The sequence below is a fragment of the Lissotriton vulgaris genome, chromosome 7 (genome assembly GCF_964263255.1).
Source record: "Lissotriton vulgaris chromosome 7, aLisVul1.2, whole genome shotgun sequence".
Lineage (NCBI taxonomy): Eukaryota > Metazoa > Chordata > Amphibia > Caudata > Salamandridae > Lissotriton > Lissotriton vulgaris.
In genome coordinates this window covers 1,650,938,413-1,650,958,358 of record NC_141695.1, presented here as the reverse complement: position 1 = coordinate 1,650,958,358, position 19,946 = coordinate 1,650,938,413, and the positions used below count along the sequence as shown (strand labels likewise).

At 42.0% G+C, this 19,946-nt stretch overlaps 1 protein-coding gene across 1 annotated transcript in view; it reads left to right on the top strand.

The window, feature by feature from the left end:
* Nucleotides 1-19,946, top strand: part of LOC147706209 (piezo-type mechanosensitive ion channel component 2-like) — a 612,835-nt gene that overhangs the window by 409,453 nt on the left and 183,436 nt on the right. The window contains exons 34-35 of the mRNA XM_086929599.1: nucleotides 10,074-10,238; nucleotides 18,428-18,676. Of these exons, the coding sequence (XP_086785725.1) occupies nucleotides 10,074-10,238; nucleotides 18,428-18,676 (414 nt within the window). The remainder of the gene's footprint in view (nucleotides 1-10,073; nucleotides 10,239-18,427; nucleotides 18,677-19,946) is intronic.

Genomic DNA, 19,946 nt, shown 5'->3' with positions numbered 1-19,946 from the left:
AATCAACAATAATACCAACACCATCAATAAAACAATCAGCAGTACCAGTAATACCCCCATCTGATAGAGACATCTAGCCGTAGATTCCTTAACTTTTAATTCTCTCCGGGCACCAGTCTGGAAATTTTTCAGCAGTACCTCTGCGCACCGGGGGATGGCGTTGTATGGCTCAGTGGGGACGTCGTCTCCGTGTATGAAGTCAGAGGAGCCATATAAGTCCCCTCCAGTGCGCGCACATCAGTTTCTTATTTTCTGCGCTGCAACGCGGATCCGGAGAAGCGGTTCCTCTGGCCTTCTGTTTTCAGCTTTCCTCAACACCTTTTGCGTCTGGAAAAGGTGTGCCTATGCCTTCGGGTTTCAAGACGTGCGAGACCTGTACTCGACCGATGTCTGCTATGGATCTGCATGCCATCTGTATGTGGTGCTCAGGAGAGCACCACAACTCCAAGGTGTGCAACGTCTGTGAGAGGCTGAAGCCTAAGTCCTTGAGGGAGAAGCGGATGAAGTTACTGACGAGTGGCTCTCCTGTTCGAAGTCCAGGCGACGTTGATCTCCTTCCCACTCTGAAGTTCCTACGTGGGGCCTGTCAAGGAGCTGTTCCCATGGGCGTCGCTTGTCCAAGTTGCGGAAATCCCAGCAGAAGTGATCCAAGTATCCGAGGTTTTCGGCCTCGCGAAGTCATGGCGTTGTTGCTGGTTCCTCCTGGTCCTTACTGGAGCTGACAGCACAGGGTTTGACCCGAGCTTCCCTCCTTATCCTGGAGCTGAGGCAACTATGACCCAAATGCAGGCATATTTTCAGTCTCTACAAACCTTATTTGGGTCAACACCTCTCCCTGGTGCGCCCTCAGCCCCCAAAGAAGTTGAAGGCACTCTGATTGGGAGCTCACCGGCGGCTTCGCCCTTGGCGCCATTGGAGGACCTCAACTCTGTGCAGGGAGTTGGTGTTGTGTTAGGACACCGCCCCGTGCAGCTTCCTGTAAGGACGTCGGTGGCGCCGGTGGACATGACGCCGCCTCGACGCTGATCGATGCTGTAGAAACCATTAGAAGAATAATTCTTATGGGGTAACCCAGTATCCCTAAGAACCTGGGCAATACAATAATAGTTTCAACAGTGGTTCTTTCGGGTGTGAAAACAATTGCTTTAAATCTTGTATGTATCTTCAACAGTGGTCAAAACATAACTTCATTACTTATTATGCTACCTTGATTAAATCATTAAAGTGCAAAACCAAACACAGAAGAGGGTCAGAATGATTTTAATTATTGAATTATTTTTTCATTCATATTTTTGTTATTCTGTTTTTGACTGACACCTTAGGTATATGCATAAAAATTACAAAATACAAAATGCGGCGCAACAATTCAAATCAGTGAGCAAAGTGACATGACGTGAAAATATTGTGACACTGTGACATATAAGTGGTGGTCTATTTACATGTGAATAAAGGAGTATTGAAAAAGAGGAAAAAGTTAGAAAGGCCGAGTCCTGTTTTATTGGTACTCAAGTCCAACACCCTATATTAATTAGCTGTGGTGTGTTGGGCACGGTAAACTGGTCCTTTTAGTGGTTCTGTCGACGTTTCGACCCTGTGGACACCTTATTTATGGGTCGCTAGCGGGTCTTCTTCAGGACGGGGGCTGGAAAGGATTATTGCGCCTGTTGGTTTAATTAAAAGGAATAAAACCATCAGGTTTGGATATTGCACAAGGTTATGAGAAAAAATGTTTTTGGCAGTATTCTTCAAAAAATAATTTTTTTACCAGATCTTCATGGAACAGACATCCCGATATTCTACTTGGTAAGGATGTCCTCTTCAGTGTTGAAGAATCTATATAGTCAAACACAATTGTAAGGATTGTGCTGATTATTCAACATTATACATTTAGGGGAATTTTGATTGAGCCTCACGAGTGTTGTACACTCACCTATTATGGATATCCTGTTGTGTTAATCAGGTATAATCCTATTCAATTGCAGCTTTCTTTCTATTTACCACGATTGTGCATTGCTTTCCACAATCTGCAAATTAATATTACATGTGGGTCATTAGTAACGTATTACGCTAGGCTTGGAGTGAGTATTATAGCTTTAAGCTCTCCTAATGACACTCACCATTAGTTTGACGTGTCTCAAAACCTCCGTTAATGTGAGGCATGGTGGCTGGTTGCCATGGTTGTTCTACCAGGCACTCAATGTGATGTTTCTGAAATTTAAAAACGGAGAAAAGGTCTGTGAGTTCACACGACCCCATTGGCTGGGTTCTAGTCTTAGTAGATCGGTAACTCGCTACACTCACTATCAAGAGTGCCGTTTCATTCCCCGATCCGGGATTCAGAAAGCGTCCGCTCGGCTATACGGTATCGAGTCAGTGGACGCGATATAAATTCACTTCCGCGTTCAGCCTCGAGGACGTTCTTGTTGCCTGGCAACCCAACGCGAATCTGGGGCACAAGTCTATTGACGTGATCTCCCCTACTTCCGCATTGCGAAGCAACCCTGCCTGGGTGCGGGATGACATCATAGCGTCTCTCGTTGCTAAGCAATCGGGAGACACGTTGTGCAAATCTTCAGTGATTATTTTATTAAAGGAACATGTCTGTAAATCATCATTGTAGTCCTTTAGGGACTAATAAATTCATGGGACAAACAGAGAAGACGTTTCTTATGAAAAGGAGGTGATTATGTCTGTTATATTAGAATCTCTATATAATTATGTGACCGAGTCAAAGAAATGTTTCTTTAAGAGGAAGAAACCGGTATTTTGGCATATCTCTAGGAATCGATCACCACCTGTAGTTGGCCATCATCTTGTAAACAATTATTATAAAATAACAGGTCAATTTTAGTAATCCACGAATGTTACATAAAAGTTACATAAACAACCATTGATCATCATATTTATATTTACATTCACATTTACAAATGAGGACTAAACAGTATTTGGTAAAGTATTGTAATCAAGAATTCTTGTACACAATATATATCAAGAGAGGCAACAATGACCATACATTCCCTCAGATTCAGTTACAGCTGCCCCATTTGTCTCGCTGTTTCCTCTCTCTCGTTAAGGCCCTGTAGGACACTATTTAGAGAATGTATCCATCTGCATTCCTTATAGTTCATAATCCTTACCAAGGATCCATCCCTTGGGCCTACAGTTACCTTTTCCACAATTCTCCACTCAATTTCCTCTGGCTTGTGTTTGTAGGTGTTATAATGCTCAACTAGTGGGGCCCCAATGGTGTTACATCTGAGTCGGCTCATATGTTGTAGAATTCTTGTTTTAACTCTTTGTGTAGTTTGCCCTACGTATAGCAATCCACATGGACAACTGATGGTATATATCACATGGGTACTGTTACAGTTAGTAAAATGTGCCAATCTATACGTTTTGGAGTTATGAGTGAAGCTTGATCCTTCCTGACAAAGATCACAGACCTTGCAACTACCACACTTGTGGTTGCCTGTCAATGGTGGCAGATTCATCATACTTCTTAGGTCCTGATGTTTTGGCGGATCAAGGAAAGCCCTGATAACTACATCCTTGATATTCCTTCCTCGTTTGAATGCAAACAACGGTTGCTCCTCCATTTGTAGATCACTTGCCACAAGGTTCCAATACTTTTTTATAGTTTTTTTGATATCTGCACTCCTAGTATTGTATGTGGTTACACACACTAAGTTCTTTGTGCCATCCGTCTTCTCTTTTGGTTCCAACAGTTGTTCACGCGGTTGATACCATGCACGTTTTTTTGCTTTTTTAAGCAAACTCGATAGATATCCTCGTTTCCTCAATCGTAATGTCAAATCATCCGCTGCCTGGAAAAAATCCTGTCTTCTATAGCAATTCCTTCTTATTTTCAAATACTGACCATAGGCCAAGTTGTCCCTTAGGTTCCTGGGATGGTGGGATCCGTACATCAGAAGTGTGTTCCTTCCCATTGGTTTACGAAATAGATCTGTATACAATTGACCATTTTCGACCTTGAATGTGAGATCCAGGAAATCAATGGATTCTGAGTTGTGACCATTATGAATTGGATATCATTATCCCTAGTATTCAACCACGAAAAGAAGTCTTTCAAGTCCATTTCGGTCCCTGACCAGATCATAAGCACATCAGCAATGTACCTTTTCCATACATCGATGTTGTGCAGGTAGGGATTGGCTGAGTCATACAGGTGCTCTTCCTCATAGTGGTCCATGAAGATGTTAGCCAGGCTGGGGGCATATGTAGCCCCCATGGCGACACCTTTGCATTGATAGTAAAATTGATTTTTAAATAAAAAGACATTTTTCTTCATTGCTATTTGAAGGAGGTCTACCAAGAAGTCAGTTGGTATCCAATGAGGTCTTTCTCTTCTGTCAAGTGTAGTCTTAATGACTTCTATCGCAGTAGTTTGTGGAATTGACGTGTACAATGATGACACATCAAGTGTCACCAACATCTGTTTCTTGTTATCAAATGGTTGACCCTCTAGGAGTTGAATAATGTGCATGCTGTCACGCACATAAGACTTGGTATGTGAGACCCATGGTTGCAAAAAATGGTCTATAAATTTATTCAGAGGCTCCAGAATCGAGCCACAACCCGATACTATGGGCCTACCAGGTGGCTTCTCAAGTCTCTTGTGCACCTTAGGTAGTGCATATATTGTTGGAATTCTCGATTCCCGTTGATTGAGAAAATCATGTTCATGTTGGCTTAAAAAGCCCTTATCCATTCCATCCTCGGTTACTGTTTCAATTAGTGTTTTTATTTCAGGGGTAGGGTCTCCTCTTATCTTGCTATAGCTGTCTTGCACTTGGAGTTGTCCATTAATTTCGCAGATGTAGTCTTGTGTGTTTTGTACCACAATTGCTCCCCCTTTATCCGCTGCTTTGATCACTATCGCTTCATTACGTGACAGTTCATAGAGTGCGTCTTTCTCTTCTTTACTTGTGTTGTATTTTATATACCTCCGTTCTCCTAGTGATTGCATGACTTCTTCTAGCAATACTTTTTCAAAGGCCAGTATTCTTTCACTCATCATAAATGAGGCACATGTTGATACAAAACCGCCCAACATCGATCGGCGCTGGAGATGACACTTATAGCCACTGCAGCTCCTGCGCCATCAACTCCACAAGTTGAGGATGAGGTTGCTTATGTTGCCTCTTCTCCAGTGTTGCAGGAATATTCTGCAGACACTGGTGACGTCGACTGCTTGGTTGGTCTTGGTCAACCTCAGACAGGTGGTTCTTTGGTTTTTTTTTGGAGATGGTAGTCTGCAACCATCTCTTGATTATGATCTGCTTTCTCTGCCACGAATGGCGACAGAGGCTAGTGCAGCTTTTGCAAAGACTATCAAAAGAGCTGCTGGAATATTATAATTGCAGCTTCAATCGGTGACTTTGTCATCTGATCCATTGGTGGATCTACTTCATCAGAGTGTCACTGGTGTTGTACTTTGCTACCTTACTTAGAGTCTCTTTATGATATTCTCCTAAGTACTTGGGCATGTCCGATGTTAGGCATCTCTGTTGAGTGTGCCATTTCGCATCGTCATCGTCCTGCTCCGGATGACCCTGCTTGCCTTTCTTGACACCCTACTGCTAAACAGTTTGTTGTGCAAATGGCTACGGCTTTGCCAAGTGTGGGTGTTTCTCCTTTGCTTCTTCCAGGTAGAGTCTAGGTGGTTGGAGATGTGTGGACGGAATAGCTTTGGTCGACTAGTTTGGCCTTGAGGCTGTTGTACACATCTTGTGTCCTAGGAAGGACTTCCTTGGCTTTGTGGAAATCTGTCAGCCATCTGCTTCCTTCCCTTCCTGTAGGGGTCAGGGCTGAGCTCTCTCAGCTTGTGCAGGATGGCTGTGAAATGACGAGCTTTAATAATAAACCAGCAATGAACACACCAGATTCCATCAGCAGAGCTATGGCGCGATCAGTTGCTCTCCTTAGAAACGCTTGGTTGCCTGAGTCAAGGTTACCTGAGAATGTTAGGGAGAGTTTAAAAGACTTGACCTTTGATGGGGCTTGTGTATTTGATAGTCATACTGATTCTTCAGTGCAATGCCTCATTGCTGGATATTAGTAATTGGAGCTTATCAGGTTTTCCTAAGTATCCAAGACAGTGATTCTTATGATTCAGGCCTACCTCTGATATGTCATGTAGTGTTGAGGTTAAAGCACTACTTTTTCCATATAATGAGAAAATATGACTCCAGATTTGACTTGGTTAATCTTCGGATGATGTTTACAGCTGGGTAGCTGGTTTACTCTTTCAATTACTCTGATAAAGGGCTAGTCTCAAGAGTTTATACCCCATTTGGGATTTTACTTACTCTATGTGGAGTATTGGTTTGCTTTTATATAGCTCTTCAAAAAATACTACTTTTGTAGTATATTTCTTTATTATAGATGTCTCTGTTATACAGATTAGCCTTACTTGGACTTCGTGTTATGTTCTCGTAAGAACTATTGTAGTGAGCTAAGAGCCCTCTTTTCCTCTTGTGATACCCTTTCGGGGGGTTCTCTTACGTTTTCACGCATCTATGGTATCTTCTAAACCATTGGCTTCAGTGTGGATTGTTTGCTCTTCTTCAGTGGACTACGTATTTATTATGAGTGCTTCAATTCTTTTATGATTGAGCAAGTTGGAACGTTGCTCTAGTTTATACTGTGCATTCTTTTGGATGCTATTTGCTTGTGAGTTCTTACTTAAGAGTAAAGGAGTGGTGCCTAGTGTAGACATGATTATTTCAAATCAGGTGCGGTAAATTGGCAGCCAAAGGTTTGTGATTGGTCCAACTTGTCTCTAAACCAACGTAAAATCTTGAAGACTATGTTGTGATGGATTTTTCTTCTTCTTTTGATGTTCTTGATATACATAGCTCTATCTGATCCACGTTTCCTATCTTCTGGAGAGGAGGTACTTGTTTATTTTAGCATTTCTCATTTAGTGAGGATTCATGACTGCTTTTTCTTGTGGCTTTCAGTTACCATTTGACAGACTGCATGTTTTTGTAAGGCAAGTCGCTAATAGTATTGAAGGGGTGGCGTAATACCTCCCCCTTTTCTTTCTGGGTTGTGTATTTTTGCCAAATCTCTTGTTTCGGAGATAGTACATAAGATGATAAAAGGTATGCACATGAAGGGAACATCCTTTTCAACGCAACTTTTACGACGCATGCCTTTACATCGCAAGTTTTACAATGCATACTGTAACAACGCATTGCGCTGGGGGGCGCTCTAGGATAGGGAATAGATTTAATTTACTATCCAACACCTTCCCTACTATCCACGGGGACTGGAGTTAGAATAGTAAATTAAACTATTCACTATCCAGCACCCCTCAACACTATGCGTTGTAACAGCATGCGTTGTAAAACTTCCGATGTAAAGGCATGCGTAGTAAAAGCATGCGTTGTAATGTCATACAACCTGCACATGATAACATTTGCTGCTGTGGTTTTTTTTATAATTGTATTGACATTTCTCTATGAGATCATTTCGAGCTCCACTTTTAGGTACGTCCCCTTCGTTAATATTATTGAGAAGTGTTTTTTGGAACTGGTTTCTCTGTTCTAGTTTATTCTTATGTATACAGTGTATACATGACAATATCATATGTGTTACACATATCGGTTAAAAAAAATGTGAAAAGAAAGATGTCAAAATGCAGTCAATTCTCTTTTCTCGATTGCCTTGGTGTTTGAGCTTTTTCTGAGCTCAAAATAGTTGTCATTCTTTTGCATTTTGGCCCTGAAGGCTATATGGAGACAAACTTTATACATTATGTCTACTGGCAATTGGAGTATCTGGTGACAAATGTATGTTTGTATATATCTTTCTGTCTATATATGAATCTTGTAGCAAGATGTTATGCAATCAGTGCGTGGAATAAATATGGATATTCCTTTTTGTCCAAACTAAATTATTTATACCAAGGAGGTATTGTTGTTCATCTTTCCCTTGAGGAAATGAGTTCTGAAAGTCCTGTTTTGGAATTTTCTCAGGACAGTTCTTTTTCTAATTTTTTATTGTCACAAACAATGCATATTATCAGACTTTGATTATGCTTTTGGCCCTTTTTGGTAATCAAGCTTTTTTTTCCCTCTTGGGGACAGAGGTTCATGTCTGTCTTCAGACAGATCGTTCTTCAGGGGCTTTCAACCCTTTTCCTTCAAAGGCCGATTCTCTTGGACCTGTAGGTCGTTTTAATTTACGTGTTCTGAAACAGTGATCATGGATTCTATTAAGAGCCTAGCCCTTATTCTGCTATTCATATGTACACTTGGTCAGTCGTTAGTTTGACCAGTTAGTTCTCTTTGAGAACTATCATAGGATTAGTTTGCAGACCCTCCTCCAGTGGGGTATAGCTAGGGTATTTAATTCAAAGTTAAGGAAACTACGGCTAGATATTTCTGACAGATGTAAAAGTTACTTACCTTCTGTAACTTTATATCTGGTAGAGACACAGTCTAGATTTCTTAACGCCCTGCCCATCCTTCCCGCTCTGCAAATGACCTTTGAGGTAAAGGTTATACCCTTTCAGTACTGGGTTTCTATACCAGTGATCACTATCTCAATCCATGTTGGGGAAAAACAAAGTGCTTGGCCTGCCACTTAGCTTCTGTTTAGATGTTGCATGTCATCCATTGCTGAATGTGTATGATTGGTAGAGTGTGTGTGTTTTCTCTGGTGCCCTGGTTGACACACCAGTGAGCAGTATTAACCTCATCCATGCTCATAACGAGCTGAGCTTGTCATGAGGCACGGCACTCCGGTGCTCATGACTGCTCAGCTCGTCATGAGCCGTGGAACGCTCACACGCGGGGATAATTCCCCTGCTGTGCTGAGCGTACACGGGAACGGGTGTAGTCATGACGAGCTCGCCCCCCCCCCGCCTCCCAGCTCAGCGGGGGAATTACCCCAGCACGGAAGGGGTTAATTTATTTGTTCTTTCTATACAAGTCTTTTTGGTGTCATCATACCTTGACACTGGTACTGTCAATATATTTCATAATGGTGTAAATTAACAAACAGCTTAATGTTGTTGTTGTAGATTCTGCATACATGAGCACCCATGTGTGTAGACTGAGTATGTGAGACTACCATCTAGCTAAGCCTGGTATCTGTGCACAGGAAGCCTGTGGCAGAAGGTACCAGTCAGGGACTGATGCTGAACTAGTGATGACCTTACACTGTAGGTCCATAGTGATCAACATAAGATTAAGGCCTTGATTTGCTTAGTGTTGGGCGGGTTGTGGCATTGAACTGCACAATTTTACTGGCTTTTGCAATGGTAGGTAAATTGATGCTTTGCATTGCGCCACGTGAGTGCCCAGGCGGATCCTTAGTAAATAACCCATTGAAACCTGAATGAACGTCTTCCTTAAGCCTAATCTTAAAACACTGAGCACCAAGACCCAACCTAAAATACTGATATTACAAGTGGGCAGTCAATTAGCCTGATAGCTCCCCTCCCTGGAGAACTGCCAGTACTTAGCAGTGCCAGCAGGCTACAACAATGACGAGATGATGAGGTATAAGATGTGTTTCCACATTGATTCTTGTATGCTTTTCTACATTTCCAGCCAGATGTTCACCGGGATAAAAAAAACTCAGATCCTCTGTGTTCCCACACAACGTTCTGGTCAGATTCATGTAAAAATCTCCGGACCAACAGTGTTCTTGCACAATTGCATCCTGATAGGGCAGCTATTAGCTGATTTATTAGTTGAATCAGGAATTACAGGTCACTTGTAATGTGGCTCGGAGTCTAAACCACGAAGGATGATTTACAGTGTTTAACCCTAAACCACTCAGCCTAATCCTCTAGGCCTAAACATCCTGCGTCTCCTGCATATAATTGGCGAAAAACCCTGAAGGTCACACATTCAGTTTCCACCAGACATGACTGGGTGTCAATCTCTTTCTGATATGAATAAATTAGTACCATGAAGTTAAGTAGTAATAAGGCCTATTAGTTACAAATCTGCAAAGCCACACAACTATGTAAAAAAACATCACAGGAAAGCCAAGTTATTACTATAATATGCCAATTTTATCTTCTGTGTTCGCAGCTTTGGTGGTGAGGATCTTACAACCTACGCCCATCAGATTCCAGAAGAAGAAACGGATCAGGCTCCACTAGTTACCTGGAGAAGCACTGGCAGCACTAGCCGCGTAAGAAGACCTCTGCGGATGCAGGCGTTTGACTCTGCATCATTTGAAAGTGAGGCCTCAAGGTACTGGAGAAAAGAAATGGACCTGATGAAGATATAAGAATGAGCAAATAATGATAGCATTTAGCAGTTATGGTAATCGTTCTGTAAATACAGAAAATCATGAAAGGTTTTGTCATGCACAGGCATGACCTCCTCACCAGGTTTTTCTTTTTTAATTCTTCTCCAGCATAGATAGCATTGGAAAGTTGCCTGTATCTTTTTAATAAAAATATCTCTATTGTTGTGACATCCCTTAAGCAAGGCACTTTTAATGTGGGAGCGCAACTCATGTTACTCGTACTGACTGTCAACCCCAATCCCACTTTCCCTTGTGGGAGATGCTCCACAATCTTGTACATCTGAAATGTCCAAATTTGCCCCTCAAGGATTGGCATCAGACCATATTTTCAAGCTAACCACGAGATCGAATTACATTTGAATACTGTTATTCTGAAAACTTTAAAGGGTGTAGGCCTTGGAAGCCCAGGGTGGAATATTTCTGTTTTATATCATGTACCTAAGTAGAGCTCGACCCCCCAACCATAAGCACTTTTCTCCTAATATACTCGTTCTCCCTAGCTATCTTTCCCAAATATTAATTATAAGCTTCATAAATGTGTGAAGTCACTCACACTGCAGAAACATGACTTGGAAAAATGCGCCCCAGAGGCCAAAACTGGCATATTTTGTAAACATTAGATAGTTAGAAAAGGCAGTAAAAATTGAATTTCACGAGCACTATAAAGAGAATGGCATAAGAAGTGATACTTAAAGGTTTATAATAATGGTTTACATTTTGCCCTTTACTTGAAAGGAATAAGCTCATGCAGAACAAAATTTGTGGAATATATTAAGTTTTCCTAACCTTACATTTCTAGTGATGTTTGCTGACTTTTATGCCCATTGTATCACTAATGATATGCTCTCTTCCCTATCCTCCCAGACTGGGTAAGATTTCCAAGCCAGACGTGAGAAAGTCTCTTTAAAGGAAGCTTCCCAGGTTCCAGTTTGAGAGCAACCTTTTATTCAGCTGCTTGCTTAACATTTACAGAGAAAATCATCCTGTTCTTGTACTTTGTTTATTTGATTTTTACAGTGAGTCAGAAGTATCAAAGTGCTATATATAATGCAAGCTTTGACAGTTTTAAAGTAGTTTAAGATTCCAGTAATTCACAGTACAAAATAATAACCTTCCAAATTGAATTCCTGAAACACGTCACAAAGTGAGCCAGTGTAGCAGCCTGAAGCTTGTGAGTGCAGTGTTGTGACTTCTGACATGTGACCAAGACACCTATTCCACCCGGAGTGCTCTTTGAATGCAAATACACTCTGTATGCTTGTCTGCCAAAAGTATCTGAGCATAAGAAGAGGATGAAGGAACTCAATGAGATATGCAAAGTACCAAACATTTGGCAACCATTTCAAGAACATATTAGGGGAAGAGATAACTGTGCTTAGGACTGGTTACCTTCCTTTTCTTCTTCCTTCCTTGGGCTCGAGAGTAGGGCCTGACACTGCTGGCAGGATTGGAACCTTGTGGTCTATACAGGAAGATTCTTGTGGGAGAGGTGGTGACACTGCTCTTACCCATGTATGTGCTTAAAGCCTCTTCCTCCATTCATTTTTTCATAAATACTTTTGAGGCTCTTATGTAGCCTCTACTAAAAGAAAGTCAAGCAGATACAGGCGGTGAACAATCCCACAACATCTCTGCAACAAATAATTTGGCCAAGCCCATGAATGTGTAACAGGCTGAACAAATGAACAATGAAAACATTGGTTCCTCGCTATGTGGTAAGAATAGGAAACTCTGTAGCCTACAATGCATGGCCTATGGAATAGACAACCATGGGTACCGGAAATCCATAGAATCCTAATAATGCCATACAAGACAAGATCACAGATCAATTGTTTCAGCCCTCTCTGCACATGAACTCACCCCTGCTAAAGAATCTGCAATTTCAAAAGACCTGACTTTTCTGCAAGTCAGGAATTGAAACACTTAACTTTATGGGAAAACTGAAGTCTAGTTAATTTGGAAATATTACAAGTCAATGAAATTCTAAAACTTGACTCCACCCTAAGCGTTCATATCTGCATTGACTGTCCGAAAAAATCATACATATTGGGCAAGCGTCAGACACAACCTTGTCTCCCAAAAATAAAGTAAATATAAACACTCTTGACAAGGTACTGATAATAAAACTAGCTGACTAAAGTGGATTATACATACACCTTTGAGCAAAAACGTATTACCAGAGGTCTAGCTATGATCCTACCTCACAATTAAAAAAAACAGTAGCACAAACCATCTTGTTCATGACATTCAACTTTACAGATTGTCTACATTGATAGCCCAACACCTGGAACATTGTAAGTATTTCCACAGACTTATCAATATTGATGCCCTTGCCTCTCACCAAAAAGAACAAGAAGATCCTAAGTATTTGTGAAAAAGTGAAAACCTCAGTATCCTCAGACACTACGATGGGCGTCTGAAGGACTCACTATATGAAGGGGAGAGTGGAAAAAGATATGGGAAAGATTCACGTTCACTTTCAACCTGCGTTGGCAGAGAGTAATAGAAAGCCCCACAGACAAGATCAGTGCTGCTGCTTGCTAACCTGAATGTTTTCCTACTGTGCTCTAGAACATCCAGAGTTGAAAAGCATCACAAAAGACAGATATGTGCTAACTATGTGCAATGTGGCTATTTTCCGAGGTTCACATCATCTCCTCCAGACATTTTACAAAAGAAGTCTTCTAAGTGCTAACTATAGAAGCTTTCAACAAGAGCTCAGCATCCTTCTGGAGAAGAAGGCTGTGGAACTGGTCCGGCTCCCCAAAACAGAAAGGGATAAAGTAAGAAAATTCCAGATACTGCCTTACACCAAATCTACTGCAATTTAAGCAAAGGAATTGCAAGTGTGCAATAGACCTTTAGGATGCTTACTTCCATATTCAAATAATACAGAAACATCAAATGTTCTGCAGGTCTGTTGCAAGAGACAATCATTATATAATCAAGGTCCTTACATTCTGCCCCAAATCCGCCCCTAGAATATTCTCAAAGTGCATTGCAGTAGTAGCTGCTTATGTGAGAAGACATGACTTAGATAAGTATCAGTGCCGCAAAATATCCTTTTGCATTTTCAGACACAGCTAAACATTTGTAATAAGCTGCACCTATGAGTTGATGGGTGTGTGGGAGAGGTTACCCCTCCTTCTGCTCCTACTGACATGCTTCAGCCAATTATTTAACCCTACTGGGTCTGTGGCCTTCGTCAGGTTTCTGACTCCTCTAGAAGTGCTACATGTAGCCACTTCTTACGTTCTAGTCAGCATTTATTCATAAATAAGGAATAGTTTCACCTTACTTGATTCCAAATGTAGTAACCACACTTGTCTATATGTCCCGAGTTGCATTCAAATTCCTCCTAACCCGGGGCTGGAGTGGGACACCGCCCTGTAGTCAAACTCTGTAAGTAGATCACTTAATAAAGAACCATATTCATGTTATTATATTGTTGGTACTGCTCATTGCCAACTTCATATGTCTCTATAGGCTTTAATCCGAGGTCCGTCATGTATTGCACGAATATGTTCCTTGTAACATCAGGAACCTATGTACTATTGCCCATTCGTTGACACTATTACTCGTGACCCATTGCTGCCAAGCCCTGAGCTGTACATACTCATGCTTCGCTACAATCTGCTATGATGCGGTATGAGGTGTCTACTCGCCATAGGATTAAAGGGGCAGCAGCGCTTTTCCCCTTGGATGACCACCATACATGCCATCACCTCTTGGTGTCCTTCTGTATCGCACCGGATCCCGTAGTTAGTCATGTGGGATCCAGAAATACTGAGTATTGAGCCAAGGTGACCTTGGCCATGTTTAAGCCGAGTGCTTTAGCGTCTGGCCTCTAATCGCTGCTAAATTGTGGCCTGACACTTAGGGAGACATTCCCCATAATTTTATCATTGTTTAAATATATAATCAAATGGTGCGCCCCTCTCGGGCTAGCATTCCCACCCCCGGTTTAACTTACTTCTTCAAGGGTCCGGCGTATCCTTCGGACCACTTGCCGCTGGCCGACGATCTGAATGCCTCCGGGAGGTCCCGCTATATACCCACAAGCCTCCGTTTATCAAGTTATCCTGGATCTCGTGACACTCGCTGGAGGTGTCACATGACTCATTCCAAAGAAGTTGGCCCTGCGCGTGTCATACAATCACCAAGCATGGTGGCCATCTTAAAATGGGTGCGAATCAGTGGAAATATTATAGGTGCTTATATTATCTTACCCAAAATGGGTGGCCCCCATCCCCAAGGCAACAGGCATATGCCTATTTAGCCTAAAACCCCAACACTGTGGTGTATGGTTTTAACAACCCATGAACTCCATGCCCATGGCTGACCACTGTCTCAAGGAGCTACTTCTGGCGACCATATTAGAGCGGTAGCTCGTGTGGGGCAAACTTATGGGGTACCCCCAGAATGGGTGTACTTCCTAGGGGGGGTATGCTTATGCCAGTAGGCTCAAATATTCGATGTATGGTTAGAGAGCACTGGTGAGTGTCCCCTTACACAATGTGCCGTGTGTTCAAGAGAAAGTACCAGCCCATCCATGTGGGAACCTGACTTGTATTCTTTACAAAGATTACTCTCCCTCTCTATGCATCTTAGGTCCAGTTGCATCTAGAATATTGAATCCCCATATCTCCATAGTCTCTACATATAGGGGAAGTATACTAGGCAGGAAACCAATCTGTGGAACTAACCTGGTCCTGCTCCTGTCCCCTTTCTCCCCTTTATCTGTTGGCATTCAGGTGGTACCATTGAATGGCATCATTCAGTCCCTGATCACAACACGTCAACCTGTGAACCCATCTTTGTTCACTTTGGAATAAGTGTTGGACCACATCCCTAGTTGTAAGGGGGATTTAGGGTTTATCTAGAACAGTCCATTACAGATCATTCTCCCAGTGTTGCATTTCACTAAAGTGGGTTGTAATTTTAGTTGTCAGCCTTCCACATCTAATGTTGCTCATATGCTCCAGGATCCTGATTTGACTCACCTGGTCATCATCCCTAGGAGTAAGAGGTGGTATGGGCACTTAATGAGGTAGATCACATTACATGTGGTATGGTTTCGTTGTTCCCATGGTGTGGGTAACCCCACTTCTACCCTTTTACGAGGGCAAGCTTTGCAGCCACCACATGCATAGTGTCCCGTTACTGGTGGTATTCCCATAGTTGTAAGGTTAGGTCTTTCTCTGCAGCCTTTTCCAGACAGTCGTGCGTGTACCAGAATGTTCCTAATGCTGGCACTTTTCTTAAAAGAAAAAAGTAGGCACTCCAGGTCCAACCCATTAGAGTTCAGGATGGGCCCGTTTTTGGTGATTATTTTCTTGATGTGATTAGATGCTGTATTGAATGTGGTTAATGCAAAAACAACAGTTGATGGACAGAATGCAGACCAATGTCATACATTCACCCCAGTTCAGAGATCTTGGCCTAAATCCATCATTGTTTTGCACTCCACACCACCCCAGTTCATACATGGCCATATGCAAATCAGCCTTGACCCTGTGCCTCATGGGAACAGTCCAGCCCGAACTGCCAAGAATGTCTTTCCTGGACCGGAATCAAGCATCCTAGGACCGATTTCTGGATATCAGCCGTCTTCAGCCAGGATAGGTTGACTCCAGTGGTGTGGAGAGCATGGGACTCACGTCTGAGCATACCCATCCCACTCGGGGTGACAAATGCAAACACAACAGTTGATGGACTGAATGCAGAACAATGTGATACATTCACCCCAGTACAGAGATCTGGGCCTAAATCCATCGTTTTTTTGCACTCCACACCACCCCAGTTCAGACATGGCCATATGCAAATCAGCCTTGACCCTGTGCCTCATGGGAACAGTCCAGCCCGAACTGCCAAGCCATGTCTTTCCTGGACTGGAATCAAGCATCCTAGGACCGGTTTCTGGCTATCAGCCGTCTTCAGCCAGGATAGCTGGACTCCAGTGGTGTGGAGAGCATGGGGCTCACGTCTGAGCATACCCATCCCACTTGGGTTGACAAATGCAAAAACAACAGTTGATGGACAGAATGCAGAACAATGTCATACATTCACTTCAGTATTGAATGTGGTGACACAAATACTTCTGTCCACCTTCTCTCATGTGTGTGTTTCCGACAACACTTCCCTGTGATTATTCCTTGCTCTTTTCCAGGCTCTTTTCACCACATGCTCCGGGTAATGTCTGTCTTGTAGTTTTCAAAGGCAGCCAACTTAGAACAGTTCCTTCTCAGCTGCAGAAATTGCCCATAGGGCAAGTTCTCCCTCAAGGATTTTGGGTGAAAGCTCGGAAATGCTGTCAGTAGGTTTATGGTATATATTACTGACCAGCTTCCATTCAATACTTTTATAGTCAGATCCAGGAAAGGAAGGGCTTCAGTTGTCAGTGTTTAGGTAAAGAACAGAAAAGGATTCCTGTTGTTAAGCCAGGTCAACAACCTCTCTGCTGTGGTTCCATCTCCCCTCCAGATAAGCAGGACATCATCGATGTACCATTTCCAGACTCTAATGTGGTCTAGAAACAGGTTGATTTCAGAATATACATTCTCATTCGCAAAGTGTGACACATAAAGACGGGCCAAGCTGGGAGCAAATGAACTTCCCATGGAAGTATCATGGTGTTGCAAGTATATGGTGTCTTTATGCTGAAAAAAGTTCCTAGTCGGTGCCAGTTCGGCTAGGCAAAGAATAAATGGTCTTGGTGTTTGGTACTCCCACTCTTTGGCGAACAGAATGTTTTCGATAACCCTTAGCATTTCAAGCTGGGGGATATTGGTATATAACGACTCAATGTTGAGTCCGATCAGAATTTCTCTGTCCGGATCGAAGTCCATGTTGTTGATAAGGTTCAACACTTCCCTCGTGTCTTTGAGATAGGCTGGCATTTGTTGTACAATGGGTCGTAGAAAGAAGTCACAAAACTGTGACAAAAGTTTCAATACTGAGTCAATCCCAGACACAATGGGTCGCCGTGGTGTAACTACATTTGGAACCAAGTAAGCTGCAACTATTCTTTATTTATAAATGAATGCTGACTAGAGCTTAAGAAGTGGATACATGTAGCACTTCTAGAGGGATCAGAACCCTAAACAATTGGCTGAAACTTGTTGGTAGGAGCAGAAGGGATGTTGGAGTGGTAACCTCTCCCACACACCCCTCAACTAATTCTAATCCTGTCAAGTGTGACCTAGAATAAAATGGATACAATGGTCATCACTTAGACAGTTTTAATATACTTCTTTTTCTCTGCATTTTTAGGATCCCTCATTAAGGAGGACTGTCTCCTTTCTATTTTTCATGCTCTTCTTTCTCTAAATAATCAGCGCCCCACCCTGAGTGTTGGTCTGCACCAGGGTGTATGTAGCGGCACAGTGATGATGCAAGCCACTATCTAGAGGGTGAGGGCAATCTTCAACAAACCCGTTGGTTTGCTTCCAGACTCTGATTGAGAGAGAGAAAGAGAGTACAGTTACTTCTGTCTGTTCTCTTTACTCTATTTCTCTCTCCTTGTCTCTCGTTTTCTCCCTCATGTGATAATGCCATTATTACAGGGGGGTACTTTCGAGATTGCCAGTTGGCTGCATCTTCAGTTGGCTGCATCTCCACAGAACTGGATGTAGCGTCTTGTTTTTGTGAGTTTAGAGTATTCTACTGCACCTGCTAACAAATAAGCTTCCCCTAAAATTTCAGTTCTGGACTGCCAGGAGTCTGAGTGTTCAAATATATTTCTTTAAAAACAAAATTAACATAGGATGATGTTTGATTCCGTTAGTTAACTTTTGTTTTATACATACCATAAAATTCTGGTTAAAGTCAACTGAACAGTCTTGGAAACTTTTTTACTATTGTAAATATGAAATTTCCATCTTAAAAGTGCATAGTGTATCTCTTTGTGAGCTAGTCAATGAATTCACCCAATATAGATATCTGTGTGTAACCTGCAGGTCACAGATTTCAATTTATTTCAGCTATGTTCACTCGGCTTTTTCATCATTATAAAGTTGATTAAATTAGTACATTTACCATTGGTTATAACATCTCTTGTAACTGCCAATGGGCATTTCAATTTGTGTTGTGTAATGTTTAAAATATTGATATTGTTATGTTCTGAGTTTAGTGAACTTCTGGAAGAGCCTGAAGATGAGCAAGGACCAGACCTGGATAAAGAAGCCGAGGACAACACCACAGATGAAACCAAAACTGACTTTCCACCCTCTTACAGTACAGTGCTTGCCGTTAATATGGAGGATGACTCTTCAGATACAGATGACTGCGAGTCGCCTCAGTGCTTTAGGGGTAGTGACATCAGCAGACCACTGAGCGAAGTGCCATTGATGATGACCGCAAGTGAATTGCTTCTGAATAGGCAAGAATATGAACTTATATGCCCATGCATCCTGTCTTTTTGTATTGGTTTTATACTTTTAATTTCTTGGGGCCTGATTCACGGTTTGTTTAAGTTTAGAATTGTTTGCTATTCACAAAGGGATTAACAAGCAGTAGTATCTAAACGAGTGCGAAGCCTCCATACAGAAAAAGACCTATTGTTTTATGTGGGAGATTCCGCACTCATAAAGACACTACTTGTAAATCTCTTTGTAAATAATAAACAATCGTAAATGTACACAAAAGTGAAAGTTTACCTTTCTAAATCAGACCCTTAGTGTTTTCCACCCAGTCACAGATATCACAAAAAAAAGATCCTATCATTTCCGAACCCCGATTTTAACAAAAAATATGCTTGATTTACCTTTGTTTCTGAAGAATTACAGAGAACGTCCATTATTATTACCCCAAGATCTTACAATTTGCCTTTGAAAAATTGGGAAAGTTCCACTGACTTTCCTCTCCCTTCTTTCTCCACAATGAGAGAGGATCAATTGGTTTGTGAAATACCTATGTGATGAATGAGGTTCATTGATGGCCTGTAGGAGCAAAACCCTAGCTGCACTTCTTTCAGTTTAAAGTTGGTGTCCATCCCCAGCTACGGTACTCTACTCCATGCTTTATATTCCCTTTTATAGGGTATATAGATGTCCTTAATTGGGTGGGAGAGACATGGAGTGCTCATGTTGGTTATAGACATAGACAGCATCTACAGTGAAGGCCCATTTAGGGGAATGCTGTAAGGAGTTCTGATAGGATTGGGAGAATAGAATGTTCTTTCAATGCAAATGAAGTAGCGTGTGAGTGGATGGACTGCACAGGGTGTAGAAGAGGAGCGAGTAGATGATTCCTTGAGCCAGGTAGGCAAAGATGCAATCTCCAGGTGCTTTTCAATCTGTCAACTCAGTTTTGAGAGTTTTGGTGGATATGGGCTCTCTAATTTTATAGATGTAATGTGATGTAATGCAGAGCCTTCACAATAATCTACCAACCCATCATGGGCATCACTCAATCTTGGTCATGGGTGGGCTCTGGAGCAAGCACCTGGTAGACTTTACCTGCTCCACATTCGACTTTGGATGCTACCATCCGCACCGAAAAATTGTGTTGTATTGTGTCAAGGCTTAACCATGCAGCTATGTTTTTTCAGACAACAGATTGATTATGTTTGAATTTAACTAGCATTTTGGTAAATCACATGCTACACATAGTTGTTAAATATAACCAGAAGTGTAACCGATAAATTATCG